Source organism: Petaurus breviceps, unplaced genomic scaffold, assembly GCF_028583685.1.
Source record: "Petaurus breviceps papuanus isolate PSGF00001 unplaced genomic scaffold, PetGlider_PUasm1.0 229, whole genome shotgun sequence".
NCBI lineage: Eukaryota > Metazoa > Chordata > Mammalia > Diprotodontia > Petauridae > Petaurus > Petaurus breviceps.
The window spans coordinates 16415240-16442029 of NW_027185903.1; the positions used below are offsets into that span (position 1 = coordinate 16415240).

Here is a 26790-nt window from a genome sequence, read left to right on the forward strand (position 1 = left end):
GCCCAACGGCACGGTCCAGGCCTCGGCGCTGGGCCCGGAGCGGAGAACCGGCAGGGTGCAAGCAAGACTAAGGCTCTCGTCACTTCCGGCTCCGCTCCAGGAACACGTCCGGGTGACGCGCGGCCCTTGTGCGTCCGCTCCTCGTCTCCCGCCCTCCCCGCGCTCAGTCGGTAACCGGAGAAATTAAAGTTGTTGCCAATAAAGTTTTCGTTGTTGTGGTTCAGAAGTTGGCCCGCGAGTCCGGCCCCGACCGTAGCGTCCAGCGCCGCTTCTCCGCTCCGGGCCCAGCGCCGAGGCCTGGACCGTGCCGTTGGGCCTCGATCCCTTCGTCCGTGGTTTCCGCAGGCGCGGCGAGAGGCTCGTTTCGGGGAGGCATGGCCGGCGGCAGCCGCCGTCTTGTCGGTGTCAGGCGGTTCCGCGCGTCCCGCGCCCTCCGGCTGCCGCTGAGCCCTCGGGCTGCCTCCTGAGCGCGGCTTCCTCGGCCTCCTCTCCCGGGGCGCTGCCGCGGCGGACTCGAGGCGAGGCCGCGGGCGGACGCCGAGCACCTGCTCCATGGCCACCGCGGCCCCTTCCCCTCCTCCCCGCTCCCCGTCCCCGCCGGCCCCCGAGCCCGAGCTGGTGCAGCTGCGGCGCAAGGTGGAGAGGCTGGAGCAGGAGCTGCGCAGCTGCCGGCGCCAAGTGCGTGACATCGAGAAGGTGCTGCAGCACACGGAGCGCCTGTACCAGGGCGCCGAGCGGTGCAACCAGGAGCTTCGCTCCCAGGTAATGCGGCTCCCGGCCCCCTCCCCCGGCCGCCCTGGTGTGTGCAGATCCCAGGCCTGAGCTTTTCTTGGCACGCACCGTCCCCGAGGCTCTTGTGGAAGGAGAGTGCCGAGATAGAATTGTGGCTCTGTGTGGTGTCTTAAAAATAGCACAAGAGTGAAGGAGGAAGAACCACCCGGTTAGAATGAGGAGAAGTTACGCTGCCGTAGTTTTCACGTTTAACCCGAGGCAGAGTTTATTTTGTTTTTCAAAGCAGGCAATTTATGTTCAAGACACTTTTCCATATCTTACTACTTCCAATTCTCCCTTTCAAGCCATTTTTAACATAAATAACAATTTCAATTAAGTCAGAGCTAGTCGTTAAATATCACATACCGTACTTTAGGGAGATAGTGCTACTTACGTCTAGCTAATCAGTTTAGTATTACTGGATACTTAAATTTCCAAACACCACACGACTCCTTTTGCTCCAGTCAAAAGTGACAAATCGTGGCAAAATATTTTGATAGGAAATTCAGGGCTACATTTTCGTTATCTATAAAACTACAGGGTTGAGGTAGCTTCAAGTCCTAAATTAGATCATTTTGGGGGTAATATAAGATTGAAGTTGTTTGTAAAGTAAAGCACACAATATATGCAATAGATACTACCCCCAAGTTTACTGTTTGACTTTTTACCAACCTCGAATATATTTGATTATTTAATATAGCAAATCATAAGGTAACATTTTTGAGCTGAGGACATTTAAACATCCTGTAAACATTTGCATCAGCTGAAATTGTTACATGTTTGTGAATTTGTACCTATGACCTGTTATTCTATCTCTCCCTCTGTCTTATGCTGCCTTAACATATATTTGTCTCATGTCAGGACCTCTGATCCCTCCACCCCTCAGTACTTTCTCAGGCCATTATCCCCACCTCTGACTTCACTTTTTCCTCTTTTCCAATCTGTAACCTATACTTAGCCACAGTGTCCTTATTCTCAAATCCAACTGCTCATTCCTTGTGAAACCTTGACCCTGGACTACCATCCATCACCAACTTAATTGCTGCTGAAAAAGTTGGAAGAATTAGCCATGTGGACTTGGCTCCTTATAAACTCATGCTATCTAAATTCAATTGTACCTACATTATAGTGTAACAATCCCTTTATTTCTGTCTGATTCTTTTTCTATTAGATTGGCAGCTCATGAGGACAGGGACTTGTTTCTCATCCCCAGTATTTAGCATGAGCATGGCCCATAGTAGGCATTTAATAAATGTTAATTGACTGACTCTCTACAGAAGCTATTCCAAATCTCCTCATGCAGACCATAACTCCATCCATTTGAGGATCCCAGCTCTTATTTTACTAATAAAAATGAGACCATTCAGTATGAGCACCTTTTTAAAAAAACATTTCCACATTAGCCATATTGTGAAAGAAGAATCAGAACAAAAGGGAAAAACCACAAGAAAGGGGAAGAAAAGAGAGAAAACATTATGCTTTGATCTGCCTTCAGACTCCATAGTTCTTTCAATGGATGTGGATAGCATTTTCCATCCTGAGTCTTTTGGAATTGTCTTAGATTATTACGTTGCTGAGAAGAGCTAAGTCTATCAATGTTGGTCATCATACAGTGTTGCTGTTACTGTGTATAGTGCTCTCTTGGTTCTGCTCATTTTACTCAATATCAGTTCATGTAAAAGTTCATATTTTTCTGAAATCCACCTGCTCACGATTTCTTATGGAACAATAATATTCCATTATATTCATATACCACAACTTCTTTATCCATTTCCCCAATTGATGGACATCCTCTTGATTTCCAGATCTTTGCGACCACAAAAAGAACTGTTATAAATATTTTTGTACATGTGGGTTGTTTTCTGTTTTTTTTTTATGATCTCTCTGGGATACTAATACATAATACTAATAATGGTGGTATTGCTGGGTCAAAGGATATGCTGCACAGTTTTATAGCCCTTTGGGCATAGTTCCTTATTGCTTTCCAGAATGGTCGGATCAGTTCACAACTCCACCAACAACACGTTAGTGTTCCAATTTTCCCACATCTTCTGTGAGCACCTTCTTTTTCCCTCCTCATCATCTAATAACCACTTGATATTTTTCCCCAGTTTCTGACAAAATGAGGTGGCCCTTCTTGCCACTTTGTTCAGCTTCTTCCTTTCTGCTGGTTCCTTCTCTAGGAGTTGCAAAAATGCCCATCTTCTACCACCCATTGGGGGAAAAACAAACCTTTGATTAGATCTTGCCATCAATTCAAGCTGTTTTATAGCACTCCTTCCTTTCTGAAACTCCTAGAAAAAACTGTCAACACTCATAATCTTTTACTAATTTTTTTCTGTCATTCCTCAAACTTTTTCAATCTGGCTTCCAAATCAGTCACTCTACAGAACCTGCTTTCATGAAAGTTAACAATATCATTTAATTGTAAAGTCATTTCTTGGTCTTCTTGAACTGCCTACTGCATTTGACACTGTTGAACGCTTTCTTTTTTCTATGCTTTCTTCTCTAGGTTTTCATGATACTACTACATTCTCCTGGTTCTCTTCCTATCTGATTGCTTCTTCTCAATATTATTTGCTGGTTCATCCTCATCACATCTCTTTTAACTCTTGGTTTTCCCTGACTCTTTGTCCTGGGCCCTTCTGTGTTTTCCTCTGTCTTTCATTGTGTGTTTCTGTTTCTTTCTGTCTCTTTCTCTTCCCCTTCCTCTCTCCTGTTCTCTTTTTCTACTCTTCCCCTTCTCCCTCTCTCACTCCTTCCCTTTCCCTCCCCCTCACTTCATCACCCCCTTTGTCAGTTGACTTCAAAATCTGTTTCTCCAGTCTCCTGAGTTTTCAGCCTAGTATCATCAATTGCATATTAGTCTTTTAAAACTAGATATCCTTGGGGCGGCCAGGTAGCACAGCGAGTAAGAGCACCGGCTCCAGTGTCGGGATAACCTGGGGATCAAATCTGGGTTCAGATACTTAGCACCACACCCAGAAATAACTGGCTGTGTAACCTTGAGCAAGTTGCTTAACCCCGATTGCTTAAAAAAAAAAAAAACTAGATATCCTAGAGCCCTCACATCTATCATGTCTAAAACAGAAGTTACCTTTCCCCTCAAACCTACCCTTCTTCCAAACTTCCCTTTTCCTGTCAAAGGCAGCATTATGCTTCCTATCTCCCAGGTTCATAATTTCATCATTATCCAAGAGTCCTTATTTCCTCTGACTTTTTATGTCCAATCAATCCCTTTCACCTGTATTGAGCTTCTAAATGGGTCTCCCTGCCTTAGATCTCTCCCTCCTCCAGTTCATCCTCATGCTGCTACCAAAATGATTTTCTGAAAGCAGGATCTGACCTTGTCATGTCCTTGCTTGATAAACTCTAGTGGCTCCCTATTGGTTCTGAGATAAAACATACTCCTCAATTTGGCTTTTAAAGCCCTTTACAACCTGGTTCCAACTTAGATTTTTAGCCTTAGGGAGACACTGCTTCTCCTCCCACACTCTACAGTCCAGCCACACTGGCCTTTGTCAGACATAGTCATACAACATCTCTCATCTCTGTGCCCATTTGTTAGTGCACTTCTAAACTGTTGTTCAGTCTTTTCAGTTGTGTCCAACTCTTTATGACCCTATTTGGGACTTTCTTGGCAGAGATACTGGAGTGGTTTGCCATTTCCTTCTCCAGCTCACTTTACAGATGAGGAACTGAGTCTCACAGATTAAGTGACTTGTCCAGGGTCACACAACTACTAAGTGTCTGAGGCTGTATTTGAATTCAGAAAGATGAGTCTTTTTGATTCCACATCTGGCACTCTATCCCCTGTGCCACCTAACTGCCCTTTCACTTTGTTATTGTTTTCTTAAGAATGTTTATATTGTTGACCTTTTCAACTCAATAAACCAAAAACTATAGGAAGAAGGGGAGCAAACTGAGATTCAGAGAGAAGTTTTAATTTTTAAAGTATGTGGTTCTAAGTTCAAGTGTTTTTGCTATTTTTAAGACATACTTGATCATGAGTTTGAAAGAAGAAAGAGACGGCATGGATAATTGAAATGGATAAAATACTCTCATAAGTTACTTTAGTCTTTTGTGTCAACCCTTTTTCTACTGCCCCTGTTTTTCTGCTTGTTAGTTGCTAAAATTGTGAATATGAATAATTCAGACGGACTGCATATCTAGCACATAGCCACAGAGTTATCCAGGAAATATGTCATAGCCTACCTATGGACAAGTGACAGAGCAAAGAGAACATGACTTATAGTGAATTAGCATTGTTTTATGTTATGAAAAAGCAGTTTTTGGTTTTCTTCCAGTCAAATGCCCTGGATATCAGAGTGGTACACTTAGGGTCCCTTCAAGGATTCAAATGGCATAGGCATATATGGAGAAGCTATATCTCAGTAGCTAACATAGTTTCCTTCTTGTAGAGCAGTGATTTTTAATCATGAAACTATTTTAAGAAATATGTGCAAAAAAACGTTTAAACTGCATTAATGCATTTAATTAAGTACATATTGTCAAGGTTGAAGGGCACTGAGTAATATTACAGATTTAATTACAATATAGATAGAAATTTATATTTTCCTAGTTTTATAATTCTCTATGGAGAACTACTAACCTTTTTAATATTAGCATCATATTTATAAACCATTTGACATACTAGATACAGAGTCCATTTAGGGAGTTCTTTCATCTCCTTCAATTAGTTACTGATTTCTGTCAGAATTAATGCAGGAGATATTAAGAATGATTATATCCAGTTCCTCAGATTAAATGGGAAAGATGAAAGAAACTCTGTGATAGTGTCACATTTTAGAAAAGAGACCAACTGCTCTCTGTATACTTTAAAAAAAACCATCTTGACAGCTTTTTACAAGAATAATAGTGTTTTATGTAATTGGGTAAAAGTTCAGTGTTTTTTTTTTTTAATAACTCTTTGTTTTCTTTCAGGTAGAAGAGCTTAGTAATGAAATCCATTATAGGAAAAAAAAAGAAAATAACAAGTCTGATGTAGAAGTCCAAACAGAAGACTATACTCCTTGGTCAACCTCAGGTATTTAGTATGAGGTATTTAGTATGAGGAAATGCCTCTTTTAACTTGAATCTGCCCAGCTTAGGGTTGTCTTTCTTTAAATTTAAAATGAACAGCTAAGTATCTGGAAGAATGTTTTGTCCTGTTCAATACAGTGTGTTGACTACAAAAAAATCAGATAATCCTTTGAATGGAGGTGATTGTCATGTACTGTGCTTTATATAGTAATGTGGTACTGACAGAATGTCACCAGGAGGATTATTTTGAATTATGATTTTAGTAGTGGTAATGAATGATCAGTCTGAGCCATCTGCCTTCTCACCTGAGTCTTCGTGTAACAAAAAGGCACATATCTTTGAGGTGACTGATTTGAGATTAGTGCTATACTTTGTGAGAGTAGTACTGAGTATTTACTCAGTGCAAAGCTTACTGCCTCTTATAGGATGCTGCCCGTGATGTTCGCCTCTTTAACTCTAAATAATAGTTAGTGAGCCCAACTGATTTTTAACTGATTTGAGTCACAGTGATTTTTTTCCCCAGACTTTCTATTTTGTCTCCCTAACCGTGGGTGCCATTTGGCCGGAACTGGTAAACTTGTAGGTTCATCACTATAGGTGTATGAGCTTCAGGTCAAAGAGTTCACATTTATCTAGAACCTTACAGTTTAGTTTACCAAGTGTTTTCTTACCAATAACCCTGTGAGATAGGTTGTGTATACCCAGGTCATGTAGCTAATAATAAGCAAAGAAGCTGGAGCTCAAACATGGCTCTTCTAGTTCCAAGTGTGGTGCTGTTCCTACGACACCATACAAAACTGTCATATTGAACAGACAGACCATGCCTTTCTACCCAGTTATTATCATGTAGTAGGAGAAATAGCAAGGAATCTAGAGAGAGAGAGTTAGCAGCTACTAAGGATTATTTATTTAGTTTAATTTAATATTTCTTTCTTTATATCTTTCTCTGGCAATTCCCTTTAAAAGTTTTAAAGCTAAGGTACTAGAGGTACCAGAAAAGAGATTTATTATTGAAAATTTATCTGAACATTCTGTGGAAGTTTTTAAAGTACATTAAATAGGTGATGGGAATCAACATGGTTATAGTTTAACAACATGTTTTGAATGTCCTTCATTGATTGCAAAAATACTATGAAAATATAAAGTCCTAATTTAGGACCTGCCTGATATAATTTACTTTACTTCTTTACTTTTGCTACAGATTGTTATTATCAGACATACTATTGGAATGTCAGTCCTTCAGATAAGGGGGCTGAACTTCCACTTGAACAAAATCAAGAGCATGAAGAACCTAATCATAATTCCATAGACCCATTACATAGAGAGAATGAGGGTCACACTGGAGCTGATACAACAGAAAATGCCAAATATGAACAAGAGGACGATTTTAGCTCCAATTCACAGGTAATAGACTTGCCAAATTCAGACTCTTACCTGGTGTCTTTTTTTCTGACTTTTCCATTATGTAAGTTCAGTTCTAACTGATATTTGAATTATTGATTATGAAATAGATGAAATTAGAATTTAAATAATCATACATAAAAGCAAAGAATATAAATTCATACGCAGCTAGAACTAGAATTTCTGTAGATGTGTATTTTTTATCTGTATGTCATACTAAAAAATTTATGATGTGCATTCACCAAATGTATAGCATTGCATCATCTGTTTTAAATATTTCCATATGTAAATTTCTTTAGTAGTTTTTTGTAATGTAAGGGAAATAACTTCCAAAAGTTAAAAACCAAGGAAGTTTTAAGCATGAAGCAAAAAATGCATTTTTGAAGATAGCAGTATAGTCCATTTATTTTTCCCTTCAGGGTCTATTATTTGCTATTCTGCTTCTGTGAATTAGATGTTGATCTAAGGAATAAGAAAAGATGCCTCACTAACTGGTGGTGGCTTAGCATTGGTTATTCAGTAGCCATCATATACTAACTTTGACCTTCTTCAAAACTGGGCCAAATTTTAATGGAATACCTTAAGGAATAAAAAGCCAGCCTTATCACTAAACATTGAAGTCTCCAGTTACCTTTAATAGAACTTTTCTCCTCTGTTTCTGGAGTCATACTGTTTTTAATTTGTTTCTTAGGTCACAGTCTAATTATTCTTACCTGTTGACACTCTCCAAGAAACTTGTCTCATTTCACCCACTTTTCACTTACCTAGGTAGCAGAAGGTGTATTAGCAGCAGAAAATGCTGAATTAGATGGTTCATCATTAGCTGAAAGTTTGAGAGCTGCTGCAGAAGCTGCTGTATCACAGACTGGATTTAGTTATGATGAAAGTACTGGGTTATATTATGATCACAGCACTGGATTCTACTATGATTCAGTAAGTCTCTCAGAATCTTTTCTTTGCTGTTGTATACTGTTATTGGTCTTGATAATCATGTTTAAATCTAATAACAATAGAAAGAAAAGGAAATGCTTTTTTTTTAACTTTTCAGAATTATTGAAGTATATTTCAAGATCATGGAATGTTTTGGTACTTCCAGGATTTTCATTAACTAGAATAAATAGAATTGTGTTTATTGTAGATGTTTTTGTTCTATGTCTATCACAGCTTCATTTTTGCCTTTTATACTTTAATGCCCGTATAAATAACATAAAAATTTTCGCATTTTTTGGAGAGGCTCTTAGTAATTATATCATTGCTAGAACATTGGGTGTTTTGGATACATAAATTTACATTTCTTCATACTATTTTCAAAGGAATTGGAGGTTTTTTATATTGTGGGCTGAAAGGAAAGAAAAAAAACAGTGCTAGGTAGAAGATAACCAAATAGGATCTATTATTCAAGTTTCAGGATAAATTATTTTTTATTTGAATGAATCTATATGAAATCACTAATATCTCTTTCTTAAAATCTCAATAATAATTTTATTTATTATAAGCACATGTACATTAGCATTTAAGCATTTCACACATTTTATTAATCAATCTTCCAGTGTTCATTTTCAGTAAATGAGGAAACAGAAGCATTGTGGCAGAAGTATAATTTGAGTTCCTGATTTTCAGTGTTGTGTCTATCTCACTGAATCATGCTTTCTAGTATTTTACACATGATTTGATAAGTGATGTAACTCATGCTTTCTTATTCCTTTGGTGAATGTGACCTGCTAAGCAAGGAAAATGTAAGGATAGTTTCCAGAAAGGAAGCTGTTATTTTTTAAGATTCTTTTTTTATTTAGAGTTCCAGATTCTTTCCTTCCTCCAACCCTTCCCCTATGTATTGACAAGGCAAGTGACATGAAACCCACATGTGAAGTTATACAAATGAGCCATGTGGTTCCTCCTCCACAGGAAAATGAAGTGGAAAAAAATATATGCTTCAGTCTTTGTTCAGAGCCCATCAGTTTTCTATCTGCAAGTGGAAACATTTTTCATTGAGAGTCCTTTAGAATTGTCATGGATCATTTTATTGATCAGACCAGCTAAGTCTTTCACAGTTAGTCATTACAATATTTCTGTTTCTTTGTGCAATGTTATCGTGGGTCTGGGTCTGCTCATTTCACTTTGCATCAGTTCATATAAGTCTTTCCATGTTTTTCTGAAATTATCCTGCTCATCATTGCTTATAAGACAATAGTTGTGCTATAATCACCTACCACAACTTGTTCAACCATTCCCCAGTTGATGGGCATCCCCTCAATTTCCAGTTCTTTGCTACCATGAAAGGAGCTGCTAAATATTTTTGTGTATATAGGTATGCATTTTGTGTGTATAGGGCCTTTCCCCTCTTCTTTGATCTCTTTGGGATACAGTCCTACCATGTTTCTCCGATAATAAGACCTATCCCGAAAATAAGCCCTCCCCTTACTGTGTAAGATTCCTCTAAAAAAAGCCCTCCCCCGAAATTAAGCCCTGTTGAGATTGCTACTGTAGTGAAGGTGATCCCCTGCGCTACACGCTACATTATGGTACCCTCTGTATGCACCGTCCCCACCTCCCCCCATGAAACGCACTCCGCGTTCCGAGCTGTATCCAATCAGAGCTGCAGCAGTGAGCGCGTCATCCTGTTCTTCCCCAGTGATTTGCTTATTGAATAAAGGTACATTTTTTTGTTCACATTTACCTGTTTATTAAAATTGCTGTCAATGTTCATTAAAATAAGCCCTCCCCTGAAAATAAGCCCTCTGGTGTTTTTCTGTCCAAAAAAATTTAATAAGACAGTGTCTTATTATCGGGGAAACACGGTAGTAGTGGTGGTATTTCTGGGCCAAATGATGTGCTCAGTTTTATAGCCCTTCAGGCATAGTTGCATATTGTTTTCCACAATGGTTGGACCAGTTCACAACTCCATCTAACAATGTATAAGTGTCCCTATCTTTCTACATCCTCTCTAGCATTTGTCTTTTTCCTGTTTTGTCACATTAGCCAATCTGATAGGTGTAAGGTGGTACATCAGAGTTGTTTTAATTTGCATATTTCTAGTCAGTAGAGATTCAGAGTATTTTTATATGACATTAAATATAAATTTATATTTAAAAATATAAATTACCCTTTTTATATTATGACATTTTAACCTTATATATTTTATATTAGCGATATAGAACATTTTAATATTGATAACTTTGATTTCTTCAGAAAACTACCTGTTAATATCCTTTGACATATTATCAATTGGGGAATAGCTCTTATTTAAAAATACAGATAAAATAGAACATAAATATGCACCTAGGAGTATAGGACAGTCACATAAGAGTTAGGGAAAAATTAGCATTGAGGTCAAGGAGAAGGGGGTCTATTAAGGCAAAGTTCAAAACCTGGGTTCTCCTCTCATTAGCTGTGACCTTGGACAAATTAGCTACCTTTTTTGGACCTCAGTTTCCTAATTTATAAAATGAGGGTGTTGGACTTATGATTTCTAAAGGTCTCTTTCAGCTGTGAATATATAATTACAGGATCCTAGATGAAGGAACCGTGGATGAAACTTATCAGTATTTGAAAGATTCTAGATTCTACAGCTATAATCAGGCTCATCCCTGATCATATTTTCTAGTAGAACAAGGAAGCTATCTAGGAAAGAGTTCTTAGATAGTCCCTTCTAGACACTCTTCCCCTTCTACCTCTTAAAACATGTAGACTCTACTTAGCTACTAAGTAGCTTTGTGATTATATTACCCTCCAAAAAAAAAAAAGCACCTTTGTGCTTCAGTTTCCTTATCAGCAAAATGAAAAGGTTAGATTAGATTTTTTTAAAGTATCTCTCCAGCTCTAAAATTCTTTAATTTATCTTCCAGATAATATTACAATATGCCTTATATGCCTTATGATAGTGTAGAGTAATTTCAGGGGAAACCTTCACCTTAAAACATCTCTCTTATCTGCTTCATAAAACTTTTCATTTCAGTTATAAATAATATATATGAAATGTAAACGTCTGAGGTAATTGAATTTCAAAATATTAGCAGTCATCAGGTGTAAATGATAAGATATTAGATCTTTTTCCTATCTTAATGGTAATGAGAAGGACTATAGAACACTCATTAGAGGTAACATTTTACACAAAAGAAAGAAAAGGACACAGAATGCAGAGAGCAGGAAACTGGAGGACCACCTTAGCCAGGTGTTGGCCAAATAGAAGTTTTACTTGAAATTATTTTTGCCTATGACTGCACATTGATGCAGCTTAGCTGTAACATTACCATTGAGCCACATAATTTAGACCAACACTACTTCACTTGATTTATGAAGATTTTTATTTTGTTTTTTAACACGGCTGACTTCATTATAAAGGAGCTTCATTCCCAGAGGATTCATTCATTGAGTACTGTACATTTGCTTAAATTTATAACCTTTAAAACATTTAAAATTAGGGAAGAACATTGTGTTAGAACTCTTGAAATTCCATATTATCCTTCATTATTTTTATTTACTATAGTGTCGTACTAAAACCAATTACATTGTATTTAAAGATATCACTGTCTTCATTTTTTATATTACACTATTATAATTACATCATTCCCTAATTCTGATGTTGCAAATAGGATTTCACTTTAAGTAGTAACTTTTATCATAAAAAAATGTTGAAAATAGCCAAATACCCTAATTCTTATACTTAGAATTCTAAGTAGGATATTTTCTCTTTAGTCTTTCACAGTCTTTATCTTTATTCCAAAATAAGTTGTAGCAAAATGGATTACTGGATAGGTTTTAATGTCTTCACAGTTTTATAAAGCAAGGTAAATAAAGGTTAATATGGTTTAAAGTTCTGTTTGAACACATATAAAGTAAAATTTTCAGGTCCCAGTTTTGATGCCTGGCACTTGGACTTTATCAATCACATTTTGTATGCAATACAAATATTTTAATGTATGGAAGTATGAGGAAAAAATGTTGGCCAGGGCAGCTAGGTGGTGCAGTGAATAGAGCACCAGCCCTGGAGTCAGGAGGACCTGAGTTCAAATGTGGCCTCAGACACTTAACACACACACACACACACACACACACACACACACACACACACACGCCCTGTGACTTTGAGCAAGTCGCTTAACCCCAACTGCCCTCCAAAAAAAAAAAGCAAAAAAAAAAATGTTGGATTTATTCTCTTAGCCATTTGGAAGCTAGTAGTTAAATTCTAATGATTTGAGCATAAAAATTGAATTTTTCTGGGCTAGGTGTGCATTGAAGGGTAGTGTGATTCAGCTGAATTTTGATCCAGGAGAGGCCAAGCGAACCTTGAAAATTTAACCTTCCCTATGCTGATATGTAAGATATTCATGCTGATTAAAGAGGGAGGGAGGTGGTGCTGGTAGGGTGCCTAATAACAAACCTGCTCCATGCACCAAAGAAAATTGACCTGAGTAATCAAGGAAGTCTGAGCATTATGATCCAGTGGGCCCATCCCATTGTATAGTTATGAGTTACACCAATAATGCATATTTCTGTGTGGATACTTCTGCTGACATAGATGACAAGTCTTTTATACCTTAGTAGCTAAGTTTTTTTAGACACAATGGTCAAAAATAGTTTATCATCTCTTGGCTCACCTTTGGGGGCTGATTTTGTCTGGTTAGGTGTTGTCTGGTGTTTGAATGAAACCCTGTCACTGGGTCCTTACTTAATGCCTTCTACCTTGTTGTAGGACCTGTGAGGGCTTATGACTGGCTGACATACTCACAAAATGATGCTTATGAATATGATGCCTTCCTTTGTGTTTCCCTCTCCTTGCCTTCCTGACACTTTTTTCTATTTCTTGAATAAAGGCTCTAATAAGGCTGTTAGTTCCATTACATTATTTTATGTTGAGATATCCTTTTAAAATGAAATAAAGCTCCTCAGTCTTGACTACAGATCTTTCTCGGTTTTTCATAGCCTTCAGCTAAAGGCTTAGGACTCTGCAGGGTAGCTTTAGTCTGAAAGCTGGGGTTTGAGCCCCAGCATTGATGTTTACTAGCATTGACTTTGGGAAAATCATGTCATTTCTGAGAGGCTCAGTTTTTTTAATCTAAAATGGAGGTGATATTTGTACCAGCCTTACACTGTCACTATTCTGAGTCTCTGATTCTATTATAGATTATTTCTAACTTATTTTTGTAAGTAGAAAGGAAAAAACCTTGTATTTATAAATGTCGAGTTGACAAGGTTGTTTGACTATGACAGCAAAACTGGAGTGACTTGAGTCATAGGCTATTTTTATTCACTCTAGGCACCTGTAGAAAAGCTACTAGGGAATACCAAAATCTTATTTAAAAGAAACCTGAAAATGTATAAATCAAGAAGAGAAGAGCTTCCTGCAACTTTTAGTAACGTCAGTATGAGAAAACTGAAGAGCATTTTAAAGAGATTTAGTTACTCATAAAAGATTCCACGTTCAGACAAGCATATTTGAAGTCATTTGGTTCAGAAAGTAGCCAGTGCAGAACTGGGGACTCAGCACTGTTTTGTTTAGTTGATTGTGTTTTCTATGTTGTAACTTTACCAAGTAGAGAATATTTCTGCTGTACAGGTAGAAGAAATGCAGAATTAGTAATAAGATAAATGTTTTGGTTTTTTCCCCTTAAACCAGAAACTGTATAGACATCAAATTTTAACTTCCCCATTTTCCCATAAAAATACAAAGGAAATATGGTGAAGAAATTCAATATTTTGTGAATGTTACACAAATGCTAAATGTAATAAAGATGTATTATTAAAGTATTGTTTCATTGAGCTATTAATAGAAAAAAATGAAAACATTTCCTCGCTTCAAACAATCTTATTTTTAGCAGTGTTAATTTTGTTTAAATATCATTAATTTTTTATTCTTTTGGGGCAGGGGGTAGTGGGGTTTTGGGGGTTTTTTTGTGAGGCAGTTGGATTTAAATGACTTACCCAGGGTCATACAGCTGGTGTTAAGTGTCTGAGGTTGGGCTTTCCCTGACTTGAGAGCCAGTGTTCTATCCACTGTACCACCTGGGCAACATCTAGCTGCCCCAGTTTTTTACTCTAGATATGTAAAAGTGACTCCATAAGAAAGTATACATTAGATGGAATGACAAGTTGTTGCCTTCTGTTAATATAAATTTTTAACAGAGAACAAAGGAAAATTGCTAATTATTTCCTTCAAATAATTGTATGATCAAGGCTAAATCAGATTAGGACTGAGTTTTTGTTGGTCATATTGCTGAGAATCAGCTTTAATCTTGAATATGCAGCAAATAAGTGTTTTCAGGGACTAATTTGTATGGCTTCATACTACAAATTAGCCATAGAATTTTCAGTCTGGCCTTATTTTCATTTGGCTGTATAGCCCTAGGGAGGTATATATGTGTTGTCTATATTTAATGCAAAAGATTTTTCAGTTAAATTTCTCTGTTTTAAAACCATAATGTTAAAACTCAGATGTTGCTTTGTAAGTGTAAGCACAGTTTTTAAATGCTTTTACCATAAAAAGATTAAATTTTATCAAGGCTGTTCATTAGTTTCTTGGGTTATTTAATTACTGGAGAGTTTGACAATTTTCATTTTGTCATTATGTGCTAAGTACATCTTAATTAAGCATAGATGCCTATTTTATAAATCTGAGACTTTTAGAGGTTATACCAGTGGTTTTAAAGTGCTCATATAGAGTAACCTAATAATAGAGTGGGAAATCATACATTCAGCTTTTCTGTTGGGGGTGATAGTTGTCTTGAATTGCAGTTATTCTACTATATAGCTTTTTTAAAAATTTACTGGCCACCTTTTAAATGGTTTTAGTTTCTATGGTTTGCTAATGAAAGGAGACATGTATAACTTATGAATTTAAGGCATGTTTAATAGTATAGAGTATTTCAGAAAACTATGAAGATGTACAAAATTGGGCATATTTATTGGTATTTTTGTTAAACTTAATGTTCCTTGAATTAGATTATTAACTTTTTGCATTAATAGACCTCATTGTTTTCTTGTCTTCTTTGAAAGGAAAATCAACTATATTATGATCCTTCTACTGGAATTTATTACTACTGTGATGTGGAAAGTGGTAGATATCAGTTTCATTCCCGAGTAGATTTGCAGTCATACCAGACTCCCACCACACAACAAAATAAAGATAAAAAAGGAAAAAAGAAAAGGAAAGATCCAGATTGTTTTGCAACCAATGAAGAAAAGGTATTTTTTTCATATATAGTTATATGAAATATACATGATATTTTATGATTATGAAATGTAATTGTTATATTTAACTCTAAAATTATTAAGCAATTTAAAAATCACTACCTGTGTGTATTCTAATCCTAACCTTGAGAATCTTATTAAAAGTACATAAAATTTTGATAGGACAAATGTGGACTTGTTCACTAGATTCTAACTACTGAACTCCAAGGCTCAAATTAAGTGCCACCTTCTCCATGATGTCTTCTCTGACACCTTGAGGTAAAAGTGATCTCTCTCCTCAAATTTACCATAGAACATTGCCTAAACTTTTCCCTTATACTCTCTCACTCTCCTTTATATTACTGCAGTTTGTGTATTTGCCCCTCCCATTAAATTATGTTCCTAGAAAACATAGTTTGTATTATAGCTGTATAAAAACACAGTGCCTTATACATTGTAGGTGCTTAATGTGTTTGTTGGAATAAATTGAAATCTAAGGGACATTCCTTGAAATACCTATTTTTTTAGGACAAATAAGCATTGCCTTAAGTAGCTGTTAGCAAATATGCCCTCTATGATGAGAAGATATTCATACAGTCTAAAAATATTAATAGGCTCAAGGAAAAATATCTAGATCATCTGTGGTTAATCTTTAATGGCTAAAGGGGAGTTAAGGATGCATTCTCATACCATTTGAAGATGATGTCATAAGGAGATGCTATGTGCACAAAGTTATCCCAACCTAAGTAATTTGACAGGTATACATTCTGTTCTAAAATTCTTCCCCAGTGATCATCTCAGCTCAACCCAGGTTCCCAATTTGAATCTTCATTCTTCACTTCTGTTATTTTATTATTATTATTCACTGGTTGTCCACCAGTTCTCTCTCTTGCCTTATCTTGAATTCCTGGTTTCCTTAAAGTTTCATCTAAAGTCCGACAAGAAGCCCTTCCTAATCCTCTTTGATCCTCATGCCTTAACTTTCAGATTATCTCCAGTTTACCTTGTATCGGTCTTGTTTGTATATATTTGCTTGCATGTGGTCTCCTGCCTTAGCCTATAAACTTCTTGTTTTCTTTTTTAATTAATTAATTAATTTTTTTGGAGGGGGAAGACAAGGCAATTAGGGTTAAGTGACTTGCCTGAGGTCACACAGCTAGTAAGTGTGTCAAGTGTATGAGTCTGGATTTCAACTCATGTCCTCCTGACTCCAGGGCCAGTATTCCATTCACTGTACCATTTAGCTACCCCAAGCTTCTTGTTTGGGGAAGACTAGTACCTCTGGTGTGGGGGCTGCCTTTCTTTGAATCCCCAAAGCTTAGCTTGTGTCTGGCGCTTAATAAATGCTTGTTGACTTAAATTTATCTTAGAGAGGTTTTAAGCTTTTTACACAAACAGTATACTGATAAGGGAATGAGTCTTAATCAGTATTAGCTGCATTTGCGATAAATTATTGATGAAATTTTTCCACTCTCTGCTTCTGGAAAATAAAGGGAAAGAAAAGAAATGAGGTTTTAAAAGTTTCAACCCAACTTATACATATTTAAAGTTATTATCTTATTGGTTTCTCAGTTTCTCCTGTCTTATGAAAGGCATCAAGGATTGGTAAGAAGCAGGTCAATTCCTCAACTGCTAAGTTACAGTTCTCATTAATTTTTCTCCTCCTACATGTTAACACTAGGGCTTGGTTTCCTTTAGGGCATTCGGTTGTACCTTTCCCAATTTTTTTTTTTTAAAGAATCAATGTCTAAACTTAACCAACAGGGCTTTATCTGTAGTAGATAATACAGGATTTTAGTATTTCTCTCTGAGTCTTTAGCTCCCCAACTTAGTCTTTGCAAATGCCCATCAGAAAGCCCCATTTTATATCTACATTTTTTATTCCACTTTCCAAACTTCACTTCTTAATGCATCACCATCCAGATAAAATCTTGACTTCCTGACTGATACCTAGGTACTGTGTACTGGTGGCACTTCTTTGCTGGTACTAATTACCAAATACAGTGATCTCTCCAACTCAAGAGCTTCAGGTCTCTCAGCTCTGTTGGCTTACTCTCTGCAAATATAGTTTCACTTCTTTATAAGGATAATAAGCTTATATAGTTTCAATTTTTTTTTGTCTGGAGTTGAAGTTCCCATTTATTCTGTTGTTATAGAAATAATTCTACCATTTGCAATATAATTTCACCTGAAATACTATTTTCAAAAAACCGATTAATGATAATTAGGGAGGCATACCTGGATGTAAACCTTCACTTACTGCCATTGCCAGAGGTAAAGAATGACTGGAACAATGTTCAGTTTGACCTTGTTTGGCATGATGCCCTATATCGTCAATGCGATACCCATAATAGCTGCATGAATATGCAGACATATTTCCAGGGTAGAATCCCCAAATATAACAAACTCTTCCTCAAAGAAGAAACCAAGATATTTATTCAGATACCAGAAAGCCAGTTCCACCATGGTAACAAAGAAGTTTATACACATCACCAATGCAGGGAGCACCGCCATCCCCAAGCCTTCCCTCTGTTAGGCTTCCCCACAAACAAACTCCCCTAGGCAAAATTTCTCCCTCTCACCCATGGGCTAGCTGCTTTGCCTCACTCTCTCTTCCTGCTCCACCTGTTCGGCAAGCTTCTCCCACCATGGGTGCTATGTGACTCAAGCTGTGGGCTGGGGCAAAGCTCAAAGCAGGTCACATGGGCCTATTAAGGAGCAGGGAAGATCTTCAAATTCCCTTAAAGTTACATGCCCTCAGAATTCCATAAGGCTAGGCTAGACAGAGGCTTCACCCACCATCATGTGCAGCTTTACCATTTCATAGATGATGAAATTAAGGCCTGAGAGGTAATATGACTTGCCCATGGTCCCATAGCTCATCAATAGCAGGGCCCAGATTCAAACTGAGGCATCTTCAAATATTATGTACTCTTTCTACCCCATTGTAATCCCTCTTGTACCTATGCGGTTTCCTTCTAAAGGCAGCTGGTGGCTCATTGGGTAGAATGCTGGACCTGGAGTCAGGAAGACCTGAATTCATATCGTACCTCAGAGACTTAACTAGTTTAGCTGTATGATCCTATGTGTGATAATATTTGTAAAGTGCATCACACACCTCAAAGCATTACATAAATGCTAGTAACTATTGTTGTCATCATCTATATAAGTCATGTTCTTGAGTGTTATGCTTTAAAACTTCAGAAATTCAGAAAAGCATAGAGAGTAATCAGATGAGTCTAGTCAAAGACTAGCCTTTTTGTCTTTCCTCAAACTCTTAAGTTGTTTACAGGCAAAACTGTGTTTCTTCATTTTCTTATTCTGAAAACCAAAGAATGTATAGCTTCTGCTGATATGCTGAAGCATAAGAAATAGAAGTATGGGGGAGGAGGAATGGGGAGTTGGTGAATATAGTTGACTTTAGGACATACGTTAGGTTTTAACTGTTGGTCAAATGTAAACCATATGAAGATTCAAAATTTCTAAGGCAGTGTTTTCTTCTCTTGATAAGCAAAATATGCCAATCCTTGCTGGAAAAAAAGATGATTATGTATCATCAGTATAATCATGAGTGAATATCTCACTTGAAGGTTTGAACCAAATGAGATTGACCCCTGAAGCTACCTTGTAGTTTTATAATTTTACTAATTTTAAGTTTTCCTTTTTTTTTTTTTAAAAAAAAACTCTTTTAAAGGTAGAGTGTTGGGGATGGCAGGAATAACAACAGTCAAAAAAGAATTCAAGGTGGCCACTGTGCAGTTAATTGAGATTTAAATTTTATAATTTTTTATTTATAGGGCATGTCAGGCCTATTGAATTGTTTCACTTTGCTAATAGAGAATACTAGCCAAAAATACTTGGTCATGGTCTAAACTTACTGGAGAAGATGTGGATGTCTTCATGTGGTACTTGTTATGAACTTAAATGCATGTAGCTTTTTTAAAAATCTGGCTAATTTTATTTTTTCAAGTATTAAGTCTTAAATTTTCTCTCCTATCTCCCTACCCTCCGTTTAAAAAACACAAAAACAGACATTTGTAATCTAAACATAGTTAATAATAAAGATTCCCACATTGATCATTTCCAACAGTATATGCCTCATTTTTCATCTTGAGTCAATCACCTCCCTTTCAGGAAGTAGGTAACATGAATCATCTTTGGTCTAGTGAATTATTTATGCTGATAGTTGTGGCAGTAAATGAAAGTTCCAGCAGATGGGGCTATCACAACATGAAAGAGAACTTTGTCAACCCTCCCTTTCCAGAAAAGGAAGTTCAGACCTTTACTTCTTTAAAAGTAGTGCGCAGAGAGGATAAAATCCAAAGTATCATTTAACTAGAACGGTTTTTTAAAAATATTATTTATGTTTCCTCCTTTTCTAGGAGCAACATTAGATTTTTGTTTCTAAGGACTTTTTTTTTTAATGGAAAATAATGATTTTCCATATGGAAAAAAAGTTGTCTGTGGATAAATGTTCAGTGAGGCAGCCTGGTGAAGTGAATTGAAGGAAAACTTGGATTCAAGTACTTTCTCTGATATATAACTGGTTATGTGACCCTGGGCAATTCATGTAACTTCCTAACACTTTAAGTCAAATCTCTATGACTAATTTGTAGAGCAATTACTCATCTCCTTTGGAAGAGAGTTATCTCAATGAGAGTTCCATATATTAATGAAATGAAAGGTCTGTTTCCTTGTCATTTCTCCCCTCCCCCAAAACAAAACAAAACCTTTAAATCATATTTAATCCTTGAGAATGGGCTGTGCTGAGTAGTTGAGTTTTCAAGACATGAAAATTTTGTTACCTGTTTCTTTGCATTTTTTTTGTCTTTTAATATTTTATTTTTTCCAATTGATTTATTTAGTTTTTAGCATTCATTTACACAAGATTTTGAGTTACAAATTTTTCTCCCCATCTTTCCCCTACCCCTCACCCCAAAATAGTAAGCCTACTGAATATCCCCTTCCCCAATCTGTTCTCTCATATATCCTCGCTCATCCTCCCCCCCAACTTTCTAGTAGGGCAAGATAGATTTCTATACCCCATTGCTTGTATATCTTATTTCCCAGTTGCATGTAAAAAGCAATTTTTTTTAAACATTTGTTTTTAAAACTTTGAGTTCCAGAATTTTTTCCCTTCTTCCCTCCTCACGCACCCCCACTGGGAATATAAGCAATTCACTATAGGTTGTACATGTGTAGTTACGCAGAACATATCCATGGTAGTTATATTGTGAAAGACTAACTATAATTTCCTCCATCTCATCCAACCCCCCATTTATTCTTTTTTCTCCTTTGACCCTGTCTCTTCCCACATTGATCATGTCCAACAGAATATGCCTCATTTTTCATCTTGAGTCCATCACCTCTCTTTCAGGAAGTGGGTAACATGTTATCATCTTTGGTCTAGTGAATTATTTATGCTGATAGCTGTGGCAGAAAATGAAAGTTCCAGCAGATGGGGCTATCACAATCTGCCCTCCCTTCTATCATCTTCCTTTTATCCCCTTCCTCCCTATTTTCCTGTAGGGTAAGATACCTAGTTGAGTATGTGTTATTCCCTCTTTAAGCCAAATTCAATGAAAGTAATGTTGACCCATTCTCTTTCACCTTCCTGCTCTTCCTCTCCATTGTAACAGTTTTCTCTTGCCTCTTTTATATGAGATAATTCACCCTAATCTATCTGTGCCTTTTTCCTTCTCCCAGTATATTCCTCTCACCTCTTAATTAAATTAATTAATTAATTAGCTTTTTGGAAGGCAGTTGGGGTTAAGTGACTTGCCCAAGGTCACATGGCTAGTTTTTGTGTTAAGTGTCTTGAGGCCAGATTTGAACTCAGGTCCTCCTGACTCCAGGGCTGGTGCTCTATTCACTGTGCCACCTAACCACCCCTTAATTTTATTTTTTTAGATATCCCTTCATATTCAACTCATCCTGTGCCTTCTGTCTATGTATGCATGAACACATATATGCCCACACTCACATATATATTTATACACACATACACCCTCCTATACATACATATATATGTATATATAATACATATATATTCCCTTTAGCTATCCTCATAATGAGAAAAGTCTCATGAGTTACAATTATCGTTTTTCCATGTAGGAATGTAAATAGTTTAACTTTAATAAGTTCCTTATGATTTCTTTTTCCTGTTTACCTTCTTAAGCTTCTCTTGCTTCTTGTATTTGGAAGTCAGATTTTCTGTCCAGCTTGGCTTTTTCAACTAGAATTCTTGAAAGTCCTCTGTTTCATTGAATATTCATATTTTTCCCTGAAGTATTATATTCAGTTTTTCTGGGTAGGTGATTCTTGGTTTTAATACTAGCTCCTTTGACCTACAGAATATCCCTTTGATCCCTTAATGTAGAAGCTGCTAGGTCTTGTGTTATCTTGATTGTGTTTCCACAATACTCAAATTGTTTCTTCCTGACTGCTTGCAGTATTTTCTCTGTAACCTGCGAACTCTGGAATTTGGCTTTAATATTCCTAGGAGTTTTCTTTTTGGGATCTTTTTCAAGAGGTGATTGGTGAATTCTTTCAGTTTCTATTTTGCCCTCTTGTTCTAGAATATCAGGGCAATTTTCCTTGATAATTTCTTGCAAGATGGTGTAAAGGCTCTTTTTTTGATCATGGCTTTCAGATAGTCCAATAATTTTTTAATTATCTCTCCTGGATCTGTTTTCCAGGTCATTGGTTTTTCCAGTGAGATATTTCACATTGCCTTCTATTTTTTCATTTGTTTAGATCTATTTTATAGTATCTTGATTTCTCATAAAGTCATTAGCTTCCATTTGCTCCAACCTAATTTTGAAGGAATTATTCTCTTCAGTGAGTTTTTGAAGTTCCTTTTCCATCTGGCATATTCAGCTTTCTTTTTAAGGCATTCTTCTCCTCCTCATTGACTTTTTGGGCCTCTTTTGCCATTTAAGTTAGTCCATTTTTTAAGGTGTTATTTTCTTCAATATTTTTGGGGGTCTCCTTTAGCAGGATGTTGACTTGCTTTTCATGATTTTCTTGCATCATTCTCATTTCTCTTCCCAATTTTTCTTCCACTTCTCTTACTTGACTTTCAAAATCCTTCTTGAGCTTCTCCATGGCCTGTAACCAGTTCATTCATATTTTCTTGGAATCTTTTGATGCAGGAGTTCTGACTTCATTGTCTTCCTCCCGTTCCATGCTTTGATTCTTTTTGTCCCTAAAAAAAGGATTCTGTGGTCTGATTGTGCTTCCTCTGCTTGCTTACATTGCCAACCAGTTTCTTGACTTTTGAGCTCTTTGCCACAGTAGAACTCTGCGTCCAGATTGCAGAGAGCTGTGTCCCAAAGTAGCAGCTGCCAGAGCTATTAGGAGGGTGGTCTCTCTATAGCCCCCACAAGCTCAGGCTCACTGGCCACACACCCCAGGACCTCCACCCAAGACTGTGATCCAGATCCAAGCAGGTTAAAGCAAGAGGGATTACCCTCTGAATGGTTACTTGGTCCCCCTACATTTTGCAGGCCCAGCGGCTCCAGAGGTGACTACACAGCAGCGGCTCAGCAGCATCTCACCCCGGGGACAGCCCCAGGGGTTGGAGCCTCTCTGTGTTCTTCTCCACCCAGTTCTAACATAGTTCCCGACTGACCTTTTACTTTCTTTTTGGCTTTTATGGGTTGAGAAGTATGGAAAGCCACAGCTGCTGGTGACTCACTCTCCTGAAGTCTGCTCCAGCTTCCTCTGGCTGGGGCCACCCTGGGGCCAGGACTGCGGCTCACACAGGACTGTGCTCGGCTTAGCTCCCAGCCCACTGTGATAGACCCTTCCTGCTGGGCTACCTTCAGCAGGAGATTTTTTTCTTTCTGTCACTTTGTGGGTTCTGTAGCTCTAAAATTTGTTTAGAATCATTTTTTTACATGCATTGGAGATGTGCAGGAGCCATGCAGAGGTCCCGTTTTTACTCTCTCATCTTGGCTCCTCCCCCTTCTTTGCATTTTTAAAAAGAGGGTTGGATTTGTAATCAGAGGAGTTGAATTTGAAGTCCCAGATCTTTTACTACTCATGTAATGATAGGCAAATGGTTTTGTGCTTTCTGAAGCTCAGTTTCCCCACTTTACAAAAGGAAATAATAGTTATACAATCTACTTCACAGAGTTGTGGGGAAAGCATTTTATAAACATTAAAGCACTGTATAAACATGAGTTATAGCAGTGGTATTTGATCTACTGTGACACTCTAAAATCTGAAATCTGTTAAGTTGTTTTAATATTAAATGTTCACAGCTACCTCCAGATTATTTTTGAGAAGCATGGGGTAGTGGATAGGACATGAAGTCATAATAACCCTTGGTTTAGATCTCCTCTCAGACACTTATTAGCAAAGTAACCCCGAGTAAATCACTTTACTTGGCTGGGCCTCAGTTTATATGTAAAATGAGGAAGTTGGACTCAGTTGCCTCCAAGCTCCATTCTAACTCTAAACCTACAATCCTATGATTCTTGTGTGGATTGTTTTCTATAAATATTTCATTCTTCTGTGATCATAGTGAGTCCGATACAACTGAAAAGACTCAACACCAACAAGTTTTCCAGTAAATGCCTACTATGTGAGAGGCCCAGATTAGGTAATCCTTGTGAAGGATATAGAGTTGTACCAAAAATGGAATTTACTCCCAAAGAACTAAAAAACTAACAGGAAGTATCAGTAGTTAAACTTCTCTGGAGAGGATGGTAGTACTTCCTCCCACAATACAGGTTCAAATTTATCCTGCAAGATTTAATTCAAGATTTAAAGCAAAATCCATTTGAGGACTAACAGTAACTTTAAATAACAAAACAGTGCCAAGATAGTAATTTTTTAGTTGTCTCTTTGGAGGCGGTGTGGTTAATAGAGCAAAGAAACCATATAAAACAGAAAAGCCAACTTTACTGGAATAAAGTACCAAGTGCCTTAATGAGTTAATAAAAGAGATTATCTCTAGATATTCAGTAACACAATTTTTTCCAAACTGGCTCACAAGTATGCATTTGTAATCTACTAAATTTATCATTCTGTCATCAGTTAGAAAGTTGAGTTGACTTAATTTTAGTTTGTAAATTTTCAGAAATGCAATATTAATCAGTAAGGGATTTCAGAAGTAAAAAAAAAATAAATTGTAGGTCATTGAAATGTGATCTTTTGTGGTAAACAAGTACATTTAATAATGTTTTATTAATTTTTTTTGTCTTTACATTGCTGTCATTTCCTTTTCTCAACCCCAGATTGAGCCTTCCTTTATGACAAACAAAAATATGTAATCAAAAACAACTAATACAATAACCTTATCTGACAGTGTGTAATATTTTTCCTTAGTTGTTCCTTGTCTTTCTGCCTTTTGTTATCTCTTCTTTAGGATGAACCTTCACTGATTTTTCTATTACCTTGAATTCAATTTCCTTTTAGTGATCTTTTCATTTACATTGTTGTAGTTGTATATATTTTGCTTGTTTTCATCTACATGAATTTATAGAAATCTTTTATTACCAAAAATAATATTCTATTACATTCGTATACTGCAATTTTTTCAAATAATCCTTAAGCTATTTTTTTAATATTCCTTTGCCATCATAAAAAGTGCTGGTATGATTTTTTTGTTGTTGTTATATGCTGTATCTTTATTTCTTTTGACTTCCTTAGGATCTAGGAAGTCCAATAATGAAATTGCTGGATCAAAGAGTATGTACAGTTTGGTTACTTCCTTCTTGCATAACTCCAAAGTGAAATCCAGAACAGTTGTACTTCACAGTCCCCCCCCCCCCCCCCACAGCGATCAGTGTGCCTGTCTTCCCACAAGTCCTCCAATATTTACTGTTCCTGTCTTTTTTCATCATTGCCGACCTTAGAGTCGTTTTCATCGGTGTTTCCTTACAGTGAATTAGCTATTGAGTACCTTCTATTACTCAGCCATAAGGTACTAGATGCTATAATTCAAAAAATTAACAAATATTTGTTGTATCAGTAATTTGAAGGGAGTAAGAAGGGCCTTTGGGAAGGTCTTCATGAAGGATGTGGTACGTGAGTTAAGCTCTGAAAGAAGGAAGAGGGGAATGAAATGTAGGTTAATGGGTAAGAAAGTTCATTCTGGGTGTCAGTCAGTAAGCATTTATTAAGTATGCAGTATTTGCCAGACACTGATAGGCCCTTGAGGTACAAAGATAACAATAAAATAATCCTCACCCTCATGTTGCTTATGTCAGTCAATAAACACTAATTGCTTACTGCATGCCAGACACTGTGCTAAGTGCTGGGGATGCAGAAAGTGGAACAGACAATCCCAGTCCTTGAGGAACCCACAGTCTAAAGAAGGAGACAGCATGCAAACAGCTACGTTCGAACAAACTATATTCAGGATAAATAAAAGTAACAGGAAAGGCACTAGAATTAAGAGGGTTTCAGAAAGACTTTCTGTAGAAAGTAGGGCTTTATCTGGGATTTAAAGGAAGCCAAGGAAACCAGTAGAGGTGGAGATGATTAGGGAGAGCATTCTGTGTGTGAAGGACAGCCTATAAAAATACTGGAACTGAAAAGATGGAGTATTTTGTTAAGGAACAGCAAGGAATCCATGTCACTGGATCAAAGAGTATGTGGAGGGAGTAGGAGGAGAATCATAGGAAGACTAGAATGGGGGAAGGAGAGAGCAGCTGATTATGAAGAGCTTTGCATGCCAACCAAGGGATTTTATCTTTGATTTTGGAAATGATAGGGAGCCAGTGGAATTTATTGAGTAGAGGTGTTGACATGTTCAGATCTGTACTTTGAGAGCTAAATGGAGGATGAACTGGAGTGGGGAGAGACTTGTGGCAGTTGCTGTTTTTCAGGCATGAGGTGATGAGGGCCTACACCAACATGAGCAGCTAAGGATGACATCTAAATTGTGAGCCTAGGGAACTGAGAGGATGACGATGCCCATGACAGCAGTAGAGAAGTTTGGAACTAGGGAGACTTTGGGGAGAAAGATGATGAGTTCAGTTTTAGATGTGTTGATTTTAATGTGTCTACAGAACATTTTGTTGGAGTTAAGAGGTTAGCAAAGAGGTTAGGGCTGTATAAATTGAGAATCATCTGCATGGAGATGATTATTGATTCTAAAGGAGCTGATGTGATCACCAAATGAAGTAGTTTAGAAGGAGAAGGGGGCCAAGGACACAGCCCTGTGGGACACCCACTGATTATCAGGGATGACCTGAATGATTTTCACCAAAGGAGCAGTCAGATAGATATGAGAAGAACCTGGAGAGAATAGTGTCATGAAAACGTAGAAACAAGATTAGTATCAGGAGAGAAGGGGGTGGTTGACCATGTCAAAATCTGTAGAGAGTTTAAGAATGATAAATAAAAAACCTTTGGTTTTGACAATTAAAGGATATTGGGGGGTCAGCTCGGTGG

General features: G+C 37.3%; 1 protein-coding gene across 1 annotated transcript in view; it reads left to right on the top strand.

The window, feature by feature from the left end:
• The first annotated feature begins 438 nt into the window (after positions 1 to 438).
• AGGF1 (angiogenic factor with G-patch and FHA domains 1) overlaps positions 439 to 26790 on the top strand; it is a 62697-nt gene continuing 36345 nt past the window's right edge. Inside the window, exons 1-5 of the mRNA XM_069096261.1 lie at positions 439 to 762; positions 5716 to 5818; positions 7016 to 7218; positions 7984 to 8148; positions 15208 to 15396. Coding sequence (XP_068952362.1) covers positions 553 to 762; positions 5716 to 5818; positions 7016 to 7218; positions 7984 to 8148; positions 15208 to 15396 — 870 coding nt within the window. The 5' untranslated portion in view covers positions 439 to 552. The remainder of the gene's footprint in view (positions 763 to 5715; positions 5819 to 7015; positions 7219 to 7983; positions 8149 to 15207; positions 15397 to 26790) is intronic.